The sequence below is a fragment of the Glycine max genome, chromosome 16 (genome assembly GCF_000004515.6).
Source record: "Glycine max cultivar Williams 82 chromosome 16, Glycine_max_v4.0, whole genome shotgun sequence".
Taxonomy (NCBI): Eukaryota; Viridiplantae; Streptophyta; class Magnoliopsida; order Fabales; family Fabaceae; genus Glycine; species Glycine max.
The window spans coordinates 7,919,554-7,932,877 of record NC_038252.2 but is presented as its reverse complement, the minus strand read 5'-3'; the positions used below and the strand labels follow the sequence as shown (position 1 = coordinate 7,932,877).

Genomic DNA, 13,324 nt, shown 5'->3' with positions numbered 1-13,324 from the left:
ACAGACATAAAATGGAAGGGTTATAAATGAAAGGATTACACTTAAAAAAATTTCAGACGGCACATGGCCAACACGCCTAGGCGCCCCAATATTTGTATCTTCGAAGTCATTTTTCAGTACTAATTAACGAGAACAACTTAGTTTACTTAACTCAAATGACATATATTCTGTAATGAAGAATATATCATATATATACATATGAGAAAATTAGTAGGAAAGTATACTGTCTATATATAGGAGTGGAGGAGACAGACAAATAAGGCGTAATTTTTCCTCCATATCCACTTAATAGTCTCAATGGTTAATTAATTAAATTACATGCACGTATATGTAAGGCAAAAAATACTCGGAGAACAACTAATTTGAAACTTAGTGAGACAAGGAGATAAAAGAAATATATACAATTCAATTATAATAACTAATATGATATATGTGATAAAAACAAAGAGATACAAAATTAGTGAGTGTTAAAGAATTAATTCAACTATATTTTTTAATTTTCTGCACTAGTGATTGCTTGGAGAGATAAAATATTCACCTATTATTTTTCGAAAACTGGACAAGTATTAGACCTGATCTAGTATAAAATAATCTAAAAATCCAAGTAAACTTATTTTAAGATTATTAAAAATCAATAAATTACTAATAAATATAGTAACGAAAAATTGTTATTCCCATGTTAGTAAATTTAAATGACGGGACTTTTAAAATTGGTAATATTTTTCTTATTGTTTTTATAATTAAAACTACAATTTCCTTTTGTTAACTTATACTAAATTTTATTACAAGTAAAATAAAACTTCGTACTCAGAACAAACCACAAAATACTTAAGAAATAGCATGTAATTATTTTTTGTCTTAAATTAAATTATATGTCAAATAATACTTCAGACGCAAAAACCATTAACAAAAAGGCTTACAAATAATTAATACTAATATTTTTAAAATTTAAAATGTAATTTACAAAATTAATACACTTAAATTTGAGCTTCAAATTTCATTCTAACCATAATATTTGTTACTTCAAAATAAAAAATTTGTACATCATAAATAAACAAAACGAAAGAAAACTTTAATTAAATAAATATAAAACATCCTTACTATAGAATCAAACTTCAAAACTCTTTCTTCCTCTTTCACAATACTCTCTTCAGTCTCAAATTTATGCAAGTGCAAAGTATGATTGAAGTTTGCTCTATTTAAAGAAATTTTTTAGCAAAAAGCTACGTACGCAAATTTATACACCATTATTAAAGTAACTCTGTATGGTCACCTCCTAGATGCCTAGCTCTTTAAGCTGCCATGCATGCATGTGATTTCTGATTTCCCTATCCAAACAGTGCCCTATTCTCCTCCCTAGCCCTGCATAAAAAAAATTTCAGTGCATGTGAACCCTAGCTGCATCAGATCAGGCTTGAGTCTCATCATTCAGCATCACTCTCCAAGCTTCAGTCCCATCAAACCTGTCCACGTGGAGTGGTTTAAAATTATTATTATTATATAGAAAACTGTATGTTTGATTTATAGAAAAAAAGTGTAAGAAAAGAAAAATAAGGAAGGAAAAGGAATAGAAAATATATAAATGATTTTTTTTTTCAAATTGTATGTTAAGAAAGAAATAAAAGATAAGAAAATTAGTATTGTTCTCTTCTTGTATAGTTGTATAGAAAGAAGAATAAAAAATGTGTTTAAAATTATAAAACAATTTAAAACAAAAAAGATAAAAAAATTGAGAAAAACATTGTTTAATTTGTGCATGAAAGAGTACATTTTTTTTGTTTTCCATCTTCTATGTTTGAACAGAATAATTTTTTAGTTTGATTCCCACAAAAATGTTTTCAGTCTTCTAAATAAAAAGCTAAACCATGAAAAAGATAATGAGCCTCACCTTTTTCGTCATTTGCCTTTTCCTGCTTCCACATTTTGGGAAAACAAACACTAACAACTAATAAATCAGCTTAACTTTTGGTGGTTGATTTTCCAATTTGCAACAAACGTAATAGGAGAGAGAACTTCATATTGCCCCTATCCCGCCAGCTCCAAAGGCGGGACATGCCCAGGAGAAATGGCGGTATGCACTGAGAACACGTTTTCTCACTCCTACTCAGCCTATCCCGCCAGAAGGAATGACGGTACCCCTTGCCTGTCCCGCTGCTGCGACTAGCGGTACCCACTATCCCGCCATTAGCACTGGCGGTTCAAGCTTCCCACCAGAGTCAATGGCGACACCCACGTAAGAAAAAGACCCCCTCTGCAATTTGTTATAAATGAGACTCCCTTCCGTAAATTGTTTCTAAAAGAAACCCTGTAAAGTAAATTTGCCTAAAATTATAATCTTGATCCAATTAAAATACGTGACAGTCTCTCAATAAATATGTGACATGTGATTAGTAATTAATAGTCATATTCAATTTTGAGATTCAGAACTAAAATATAAATTATTAAAAATAATTAAATTTATGAATTAAATTATAAAAAAATTAAAATCAAATTATGAATCAATTAGAGAGATAAAATTTACAATTTTAACTTTATCTTATGACATAGTTTAATTTATACAATAGGCAATGAGGTAGGGTTGGCCCCGCTTTTATAAAGTGTTGTTTTACACGAAAAGATAAGCAATTACAAGTTGTAACATATGGAAGTAATATATCCAATGGTGTGTTTGGTATGCGGATAAAAATAATTTTTTTTAATTATTTTAAGTATAAAAGATGTGAATTCTTTTTTAAAAAATATAAAATTAATATCATTTTTATATGTTTTAGATTGAATGTAAGTGAGAAAAATAAATATTAATTATTAGATTTTATCTTGGTCAAGATTAAAATATATTAAAAGTAAAATAGTCATATATATTTTTAAGTAATGATATGATATTAAGTATTGGTTATTGGTGTGTGATTATATGATTTAAATTTAATGATTTAAAATAATCATATATATTTTAAAATTTACTAGAAAAAGGGTACTTTTGAAAAATGAAAAAAGATTTTTAAAATTACTCAATAGGAGTTAATAGCAATGACATCATGGCCAATAGCAAAGCCCTTGACAAAAAGGTCACATGTTGGTAAAAGAGTTGTAGTTATTCATCTGCTTATAGTTACTAATAACTAAATACAGTTGCTGACAACTATCTCTGTCTTTGTATAAATACCATAATGTAACATTGAGCAAAGTGGCTAATGAAAATCAGTTTTATCTCTTCCTTTTTTCTCTGTTATCAATTCTATTATGGTATCTAAAGCCTAGTTCGATCAAGCGATCAACAATGGCAGAATCAAATAGTCATTTCCCTCCCTTTCCGCGTTCCCAAATTCGATTGGTGAAAAGCTTGATGACTCCAATTTTCTGCTATGGTGTCATCAAGTTAAACTAATGATCAAATCACACCGACTTCAAGGATTCATTGCAAATCCTATGATTCCAACGTGATTTTTCACCAATGCTGATTGCGAAATCAGAAAAGAAAATCTAGCATATGAGGTATGGGAGCAACAAGATCAAATGCTTCTCATGTGGCTGCAATCGACTCTCTCGAAGTCGATACTTTTGCACTATTTGGAAAGTATTCATTCCTATCGAGTCTGGGAGAAGATCCACGACTACTTTCATAAACAAACGCGAGCTTAGGCTAGACAATTGCACGTTGAGTTGTGAGCTACAACTCTCAAGGACAAATTGATGCATGAATTTCTTCCCAAGTTTAAGGAGATTGTTGATTCGCTCACGTCGGTTTGAAGTCCGATTGCTCCTTAAGAACACGTTGATGTGATTCTCGAAGGTATTCTACGTGGTTATAGTTATGTGATTTTTGTTATTGAAAGTAAATTTGAGCCTTTTCCAATTGCAGAAGTTGAAGCTCGACTTTGTAAGTTGGATGAATTTTCAAATTTGTCGTCCATCAATCTGACGCATGCATATAGATCTGAAAAATATTCAGTACAAAACAAATCAGAGTTGGAGAATTTTTCGCCCAATACTCACGGTAGTTTCTGTTGCTGCTGCTTCTCAACCTACCCATGTTGAGAATTCAGCTTTTGTTGATGGTTCTGTTGGGCAGTCAAACACTTTTTCAGTGACTCATGCTTTTTCTATTGAGCATTCAGTATCTATTGTTCCTAATGTACCCCCTTCTCCTCCCATACCTACTAATACTCATCCTATGCAAACAATATACAAATCTGGAATACATAACCTAAAATTCACCCTTCCCTCCTCTTAACTCATTGTGAACCAAAAAGTGTTAAACTTGTTATTTCTGGCTGCATGCTATGCAACAAGAGTACACAAATTTAATTAAAAATCATACATGGGGTCTTGTGCCTCTTCCGTATAACAAGAAGGCTATTGGATGCAAATGAGTTTTAGTCAAAGAAAACTATGACGGCTCTCTCAACAGATATAAAGTTAGGCTAGTGACTGAGGGTTTTCATCAAATTCAGGGATTTGACTTTCATGAGATGTTCTCCCCTGTCATAAAGATTGTTACTATCAGACTTATTATAACTCTGTCTTTAACAAATCATTTGAGATCTTTTCCAATTAGATGTCGACAATGCTTTCTTAAATGACCTTCTTGAAGAATCTGTATATAAGACACAACCACCTGATTTTGAAAACTATAAAAAGTCTTTTTGGTTTGCAAGCTCAAAAAGGCTCTCTATGGCCTTAAGCAGATCCCAAGACAATGGTTCAACAGGTTACAATCCAGTCTCATTCAGTTTGGCTTCAGTGCAAGCAAGTGTGGTCCATCTTTGGTTGTCTACAAAGCTCCACAACAAAACTATATATCTATTGGTCTATGTTGATAACATTATTATAACTGATAGCTCTACTTCACTGATTCAACAACTTACATCTAAGCTCAACTCTAGCTTTTCTCTTAAACAGCTTGGCAAGTTGGATTACTTTTTGGTCAAAGCCTTGCCAGATAACTCCGCCAACACTTATACATTTAATTTAATAAAATAAGCATAAAGGGAACATGGAACACTTATTTCTATTCCGGAAGGTAAAAATTACCTTACGAAATAACTATTCTATAATAGGTTTGGAGCATTCTATTCTGAAACGACTTTTTTAGAAAGTAATTTTTACATTTCAAAATAATTTTGAAACACTTATTTTTATTTCAGAAGGTAAAAATTATTTTCTAAAATAGTTATTCTGAAATAGTTTGTATCACCCTATTCTAGAATGCTCATTTTGAAAGGTAATTTTTATCTTCTAGAATAGCTTTTGTGAAATAGTTTTAGAACACTTATTTCTATTTCAGAAGGTAATTTTACTTTCTAGAATAGTTATTTTGAAATAATTTTAGAACACTTTCTTCTATTTGGGAATAGTTATTATGGAAAGTGAAAATTATCTTCTAAAATGGGAGTTCATGATACCTTCCAAAACAGTTAATCAGAAATAGTTTTGTATCATCATATTATATTTTAGAATGTAAGTAAATACTTTAAAAATATTCTAAAATATCTATTTCAGAAAGTAAAAATTACCTTCTAAAATGAACATTTAAGAGTAAGAGTTTTTTGTGAAAGAACTATTTTTGTTCACATACATAAGATGGGAGCTGCAGGATACAAGTTGGAGGTGCAGGATTTAAATGCCTACAATGAAGCTTTGGCCCATGTAGTTTATCAAAAACAATTTTTTTTAAGAAAACGAGGTCGTTTGGGCTTTGGAGGTTTAATACTCACTCTCCCTGTTACCTTAGTTTCACTGCATCGCCTTCGTCGATCGAAGTGGAGCTTCGATTTCATAGGCGGCGTTGAAGGTACGATTTTCCGTTTCCATTGCTTCTTTTATTTCCCTTATATTAGGACAAAGCGTTGGAGAGGGTTAGGGTTAGTTCACAAAATGAATTAGTTTTAGCGGTGATGGGTTGAGTGGTTGTGACATTTTCGCAAACAACAAAGGTTGGTAATCAAGCAGTAGCTTGGTTGGGGGATGACATGGATGTCTCTGTTTCTTACGTTTTTGTAACTTATCCTTTAATCTTTGTCACATCTCGTGCTAAAGGTTGGTAATCAATAAGTATAATTCATTTGCCTATCAAAAAAAAAAAAACTAATTATAATGGCATTTGTTGTCGTTATGTTTGATTATATAATTGAAAGATGGTATTAGCAAATTCGTTTATTGCTATATGATGCAGATAGATAGTTAGCTGACTTGGCTGCCCCTGAGCAGGAGGAATAAGATGCCTCCTTACGATTGTATGTTTCTGTTTAAGCCACATATTAGGAAGGAAGCCGTGATGGATTTAGTTGTAAGGGTGGGAAAACATGTGTGCAGAAGAAATGGGGTTGTCATTGATATCAAGAGTCTCGGAAGAGTTCAGTTGGGCTATGGTGTGAAAAAGCTAGATGGAAGATATTATCAGGTGAGATTGATTATTTGTAATGTTGTAACAAGAGTTTATGCATTATAGGTTTTTTATATGCTGTTTTATAATGCCTGATTTGAGCCTAGAAGTCACTTCAAGAATGCAACCGATCCTTCATTGACTTCTACTTTCAGATTAATGAATTCATTTGCCAATAGTATAGTTATTTTTTTCTTGTAAGATTAATTCTGACCTGTTATTTATTTATTTATTTATGTGTTATACTATACATTTATGTCTATGACATTTTCTCCACTTTCTATTTAACCTCATTGCAGAATCTGAGCTACTAGTGCACCAGTAATACATGATCAAAGCACCACCTTTTTTTGGTGAATACTTTCAATTTTTTTCTGTTTAAATTAAAATCTCATTGCTTGAACTGTGTTTTGCTATCAGGGTTGTATTAGTCATGGACAGAGCTATGCATATAAAATTACCAAATTAATGTAATGTAGGTTGAATTAAAAAAAAAAAAAAGGCTTTGGTGGTACTGATATGTCAAAGGATTTGGTGATTTGGTGATATGTTTCACATAACTCTAGGTTTGAGGTGGTGCATTGTAGAAGTTGATTTATTAGACATGTAAATGTATGACTATCAGTACTTTTCAATCCAACGTGGCACAAAAAAAGTGAATTGGAACATACTATTGAAAAATGTTTGTTGATTATTGAATTTGCGGTTTTCTGCTTGCAGCTAGTGAAGTGTCAGCAAACTTTGCTTAGTTTGAGAGCATGTCTTGTGAAATAGGAGGATTTAAAAATTCTTTTTTTAAGTTTGAATAAAAATTATGCAATCGTAATATAATGTGTTTCCATTTTCCATTTTTAATTGCTATAGGGCCTGCTGATGCAAATGAGCATGATGGCTACACCGGAAATCAACAAAGAGTTGCATTACCTAAACAAGGAAGATCGGTTATTGCGTTGGCTTTTGGTTAAGCAGCGTAATACAAAATTTGGGCTTGACTCCTATGGGGATGAAGGCAGATATGAGCTAAGCAAATTCTCCCAGATCGGTAAACATGGTGATGAGGATGAGGATGAAGATGATGAGGAATATGAAGTGAACGAAGAAGAAACAGTGAACTAAAAGATAGCTGAGTATTTTATTAGTTTCCATTATGAGAGGACAAAACCGTTTTGCGTAGTATTATTGGTGCCAAACATGTGCTCACTTACGGTACTAGATAACAATCAAACATGACCAGTGTGGGCTTGAACATGTAATTTCGTGAACTCCGAGCTGTCTCTAGCTATTCTACAAAATAACATCTTTGTAGCTTGGGTGAAATAATTTATTCACAAATGTAATGGGTTGTCTTTCCCAGGATCCACGAGCAGTTGGGTTCATCCAATATACTTCTAATTCTTGCTTATGTTAATAATATCTTGAGAGAAACAATTTTTGTTGATGGATAAGACTTAAGAGCAATTTTAAAGTTCATCAATATTTTTGGGTGTAACATTTCATGCAAAAGAATAAAAAACTTAACCCAATGTACTATGACGATAACTAGGGTGCATAAGGGAAATAATTTGGACACCAAGGGGTGGAAATGAGCCAAGGTAAGTTTTATTGAGCTTGAGCTCGGATTGAGTTGAATACGTAAGGTTTGAGCTTGACTCATTACCTGTCATAGGCTTTTTTCACAGGCTCGACTCGGCTCGACTTACATAAAAGTCTAGCTTGACCTACAAGCATATTTAAAAGTTTGTTTAAAGACGTCTTTGATCAATTAATTATTTTAAAGCCTAGTGAAATAATAACTAAAAAAAGAAACACAAAGCCGTTAAAACATAAAGTATATCAAAAGAAAATAAAAAAGAGAGCATAGTATTAAAAAAATGTATGGATTAGAGATGATTTATACTAACATAGCCAAACAAAAATATTTAAATTGTCTAAAAATATCTTTACAAAATATTCTTTTCATTGAAAGTATTAATATGGTTGCATTATCCTTTTAATCTGAGTCTTTCTCTTTTTGGAAATTTTCCACATGCAAGTGAAACTCTCTAAGCCCTTTATATCACTTCATCCTACCCTTCATAATGCCATAAAAATGGTATAGATAATCATCGTTAATCTCTCAGTTGCTATAAAGCTAGCAAACAAAGTATAATTCAAGATATACACCATTAAACCAATAAATTAAAGTGCAGATGATCATCGTATAGATAATCATTATTTTAAAATTTTTTTATTTAATAATAATAGTAGTTATAGTTATTATTATTACTTAAACAGGTCGGCTTGTCAAGCTTAACAAGTTTTTTTAATAGTTTGGGTTTGGCCTTTTTATCTAAAAAAGCTTTTTAAAAAGCTTGAGGCCTTTATAGCATGGTTGTTAAACTCGTGATTTAATTCGTAAAATCGTACAATTTTACGATTCTACTAAGGGTTGGCGAGTTAAATCGGAAGCAACATCGAAACCGGAGTAGACTCGTCCGATTTTGCGTAGACTTGGACGAGTTTTGGTAGACTCGCGAGTCTGCTCCAAGTCCACGGGTCTACGAAAACCTGAAACGGTGTTGTACAACAACCCCCAAAAATGACTCTCGCGACTCTGTCTACTCACTCACTCTGCCTTGTTCAAGCTACTCACCCCAGAAAATGACTTTCGCTAAGCTACTCGCGTTGTGGTGGTTGTCATCATCGTTGTCGTGCTAGACTGTTGAGCTACTCGCGTCGTGGTGGTTTTCGTCATTGTTTGAAACTTGAAAGCCCTCACTCGTTGAAAGCCCTCATTTCATGACCTAGCTCCAAGCTTTGCTCCACGACGCTAAGGTGTTTTCTTTCTCAAAGCTTCTCTGTTAATTCATCTTTGTTAATTGAAAGTTTGAAACGATGCTTATTAAGGGAGTATCAATTAATTGAAATTTTGGCAAGGCTATTGTTAGCTTCATTGTAGTGTTGAATTTTGGGTTCTGTTGCTAAATTAAGGGAGTATCTATTAATTGAAAGTTTGAAACGATGCTTAATGTTGAATTCTAGCAACGCTAAGGTGGTCCCCCGAACATGGACAAATTATCTGTTAATTGAAATTCTGGCTTCATCAAGGGTGGGTAGTGGGTTTTGTTGCTGCCTTTTAAGTAGTGGATTATGTTGCTAGTACACTTTTACCCTTTGCAACTTCATCAAGGGTGGGTAATGGTGGGTTAACTTGGTTGTTATCATCAGAGATCCAAATGCTAGAAAGGAATTAAACCATGTTCATGGATCGTAAGCTCTTTCCATTCTTGCAATAGAACTCATCAAGGGCGAGTGAGATTGATAGTTGTTGTATGTGTTAAGTTGTGACTAATTAGTTATTGTTTACATGAATTTCTTTAACTATGGTTTTCTTAGTATTGTTAGTTTGCATAGTATTGCCTAAAGAAAGCCTGTGATTAGTTCTAATAGCTTTGCATTGGAAAGCAAAATAAATGGGAGCTACGAGAAGAAAGCAGTTTGGGGTATATGATTAAACTGTTGTGTAAGATTCTGAATGACACTTTACCCATTTGTTAAGATACTTTGGATCATTGAGCATGATGTAGTATCTTTTATTTAAATGATAGGATCTTAGTTAATAGTTGCTAACTCAAATTCTAAAATTTCCCAAAAATCCTACAATTTAATTGTTCTTACAAACTTGGAAAGTTCATCAATATTTTTGGGTGTAACATTTCATGCAAAAGAATAAAAAACTTAACCCAATGTACTACGACGATAACTAGGGTGCATAAGGGAAATAATTTGGACAGCAAGGGGTGGAAATGAGCCAAGGCAAGTTTTACCGGGATTGAGTTGAATACGCAAGACTTTGAGCTTGATTCATTACCTGTTATAGGCTTTTTTCATGACTTGGCTCGACTTACATAAAAGTCTGGCTTGACCTACGAGCTTATTTAAAAGCTTGCTTAAAGACGTCTTTGATGAATTAATTATTTTAAAACCTAGTGAAATATTAACTAAAAAAAAGAAACACAAAGTCGTTAAAACACAAAGTATATCAAAAGAAAATAAAAAAAGAGCATAATATTAAAAAATGTATGGATTAGAGATGATTTATACTAATATAGCCAAACAAAAATATTTAAATTGTCTGAAAATGTCTTTACAAAACATTCTTTTCATTGGAAGTATTAATCTGGTTGCATTATCCTTTTAACTTGAGTCTCTCTCTTTTTGGAAATTTTTCACATGCAAGTGAAATAAGCACTTTATACCACTTCATCCTGTCATTCATAATGTCATAAAAATGGTATAGATAATCATCATTAATCTGTCAATTGCTATAAAGCTAGCAAATAAAGTATAATTCAAGATATACACCCTTAAACCAATAAATTAAAGTGCAGATAATCATCGTATAGACAATCATTGTTTTAAAAGTTTTTTATTTAATAATAATAGTAGTTATAGTTATTATTATTGTTATTATTACTTAAACAGACTGGCTTGTCAAGCTTAACAAGTTTATTTTAATAGTTTGGGTTTGGCCTTTTTATCTAAAAAATCTTTTTAAACAGCTTGAGGCCTTTATAGCATGGTTGTTAAACTTGCGATTTAAATCGTAAAATCATACAATTTTACAATTCTACTAAGGGTTGGCGAGTTAAATCGGAAGCAACATCGAAACCGGAGTAGACTCGTCCGATTTTGCATAGACTCGAACGAGTTTTGGTAGACTCGCGAGTTTGCTCCAAGTCCACGGGTTTATGAAAACCCGAAACGGTGTCGTACAACAACCCCCAAAAATGACTCTCGTGACTCTGTCTACTCACTCACTCTGCCTTGTTTAAGCTACTCACCCCAGAAAATGACTCTCGTTGAGCTACTCGCGTCGTGGTGGTGGTCGTCATCGTTGTCGTACTAGACTGCTAAGCTACTCGCGTCGTGGTTGTCCTCGTCATTGTTTGAAACTTGAAAGCCCTCACTCGTTGAAAGCCCTCATTTCATGACCTAGCTCCAAGCTTTGCTCCACGACGCTAAGGTGCTTTCTTTCTCAAAGCATTTCTGTTAATTGAAAGTTTGAAACGATGTTTATTAAGGGAGTATCAATTAATTGAAATTTTGGCAAGGTTATTGTTAGCTTCATTGTAGTGTTGAGTTTTGAGTCATGTTGCTAAATCAAGGGAGTATCTGTTAATTGAAAGTTTGAAACGATGCTTAGTGTTGAATTCTGACAACGCTAAGGTGGTCCCCCGAACATGGACAAATTATCTGTTAATTGAAATTTTGGCTTCATCAAGGGTGGGTAGTGGGTTCTGTTGTTTCCTTTTGAGTAGTGGGTTCTGTTTCTAGTACACTTTTACCCTTTGCAGCTTCATCAAGGGTGGGTAGTGGTGGGTTAACTTGGTTGTTATCATCAGAGATCCAAATGCTAGAAAGGAATTCATCCATGTTCATGGATCGTAAGCTTTTTCCATTCTTGCAATAGAACTCATCGAGGGTGAGTGAGATTGATAGTTGTTATGTGTGTTAAGTTGTGACTAATTAGTTATTGTTTACATGAATTTCTTTAACTATGGTTTTCTTAGTATTGTTAGTTTGCATAGTGTTGCCTAAAGAAAGCCTGTGATTAGTTCTAATAGCTTTCCATTGGAAAGCAAAATAAATGGGAGCTACGAGAAGAAAGCAGTTTGGGGTATATGATTAAGCTGCTGTGTAAGATTCTGAATGAGACTTTACCCATTTGTTAAGATACTTTGGATCATTGAGCATGATGTAGTATCTTTTATTTAAATGATAGGATCTTAGTTAATAGTTGCTAACTCAAATTCTAAAATTTCCCAAAAATCCTACAATTTAATTGTTCTTACAAACTTGGAAAGTTGTCTTTAGAAAGGGAATCCATTAGGAGGATAAAAGCATGTTGCCTTGCTAATTTCCAAGAGGATGGGAGAAGAAAATTAGGAATTACTCTCTATCCCTTTATAGATCAATTATTGAATGTGTGTTTGACTACTTTATATATTGTTAAGCTCTTCTTAGAGCAGTAGTAGAATGTTTACAATTTAGTGTTTGATTTTTACTGTTTTTAATTAGTTTTTGAGCAATAAAATAAGCTCTATCAATACTATTTCCCTTAGCTTTATCAATCAACAAAACAAAGCTGTAAGATGCAAGAATATTGTTAAAGTTTATTGCTTTTAATTGATTTATTGAATTATTGTTAAAGTTTATTATTTTTATTTATTTTAGGATTGAAATATTTACTTATAATTTTATATAAAAAAATATTAATATATATTTTTTATTTAAATAAACTCTTACAAATTTTCGATTCGATACTATTTTATGAAACCTTTATGATTCTTCGTAAAATCGCGAGTTTAACAATCATACTTTATACACTAAATAAGTCAAGCCAAATCTTAAATAGGTCTCACCAAATGTTGCATCCCTAACACCATGCAAAGTTTTTTTAAATCATTGGATATATTATTTTTTTAATTAAAGGCTAAGATTTTTTCATTTTTCCCTTCATTTTTGCCACTTTGTCCCTCTGTCCTCATCTCTCCCAAGTCTAATCCACCACTAAAATGGGCGTCGCTGCCACCAAGAGCCAACGGCCATGACACCATCGAAACCACCACGGCGAAGACAATGACGAAACCACCGTGAAGTATCAGGAAATCCACCAACAACCCACACCGTGAACCCACCGTAGCGGCGATGGCAACGACAACGGCTCTCCCTCTTTTTCTCAGATCTAGAAACCAAAAACCGATCAAGAAACAAAAAAAAAAAAACACAACTCTCTCATCAAGGTCGAGCCCGACATCGACGGCATGCCATCGCCACCCCGACGCCGTCGACCCCTCCATCCTCCGCTCCTTCTGCACCAAACTCCTCTCCGCAACTACACTGCCTGGTGCTCCCACCTCCCACCTCCCACCAAAACCTCCGTCTGGCTCCCCGACAACA

General features: G+C 33.2%; 1 protein-coding gene across 1 annotated transcript; it reads left to right on the top strand.

Annotated features, from left to right (window-relative positions):
* The first annotated feature begins 5,735 nt into the window (after positions 1-5,735).
* LOC100305721 (uncharacterized) lies at positions 5,736-7,731 on the top strand. The gene is given in 3 exon segments (NM_001248842.2): positions 5,736-5,791; positions 6,173-6,400; positions 7,247-7,731. Coding segments are annotated over 2 exon segments (435 nt in total). The 5' UTR covers positions 5,736-5,791; positions 6,173-6,217; the 3' UTR covers positions 7,499-7,731.
* Positions 7,732-13,324: the final 5,593 nt, after the last annotated feature.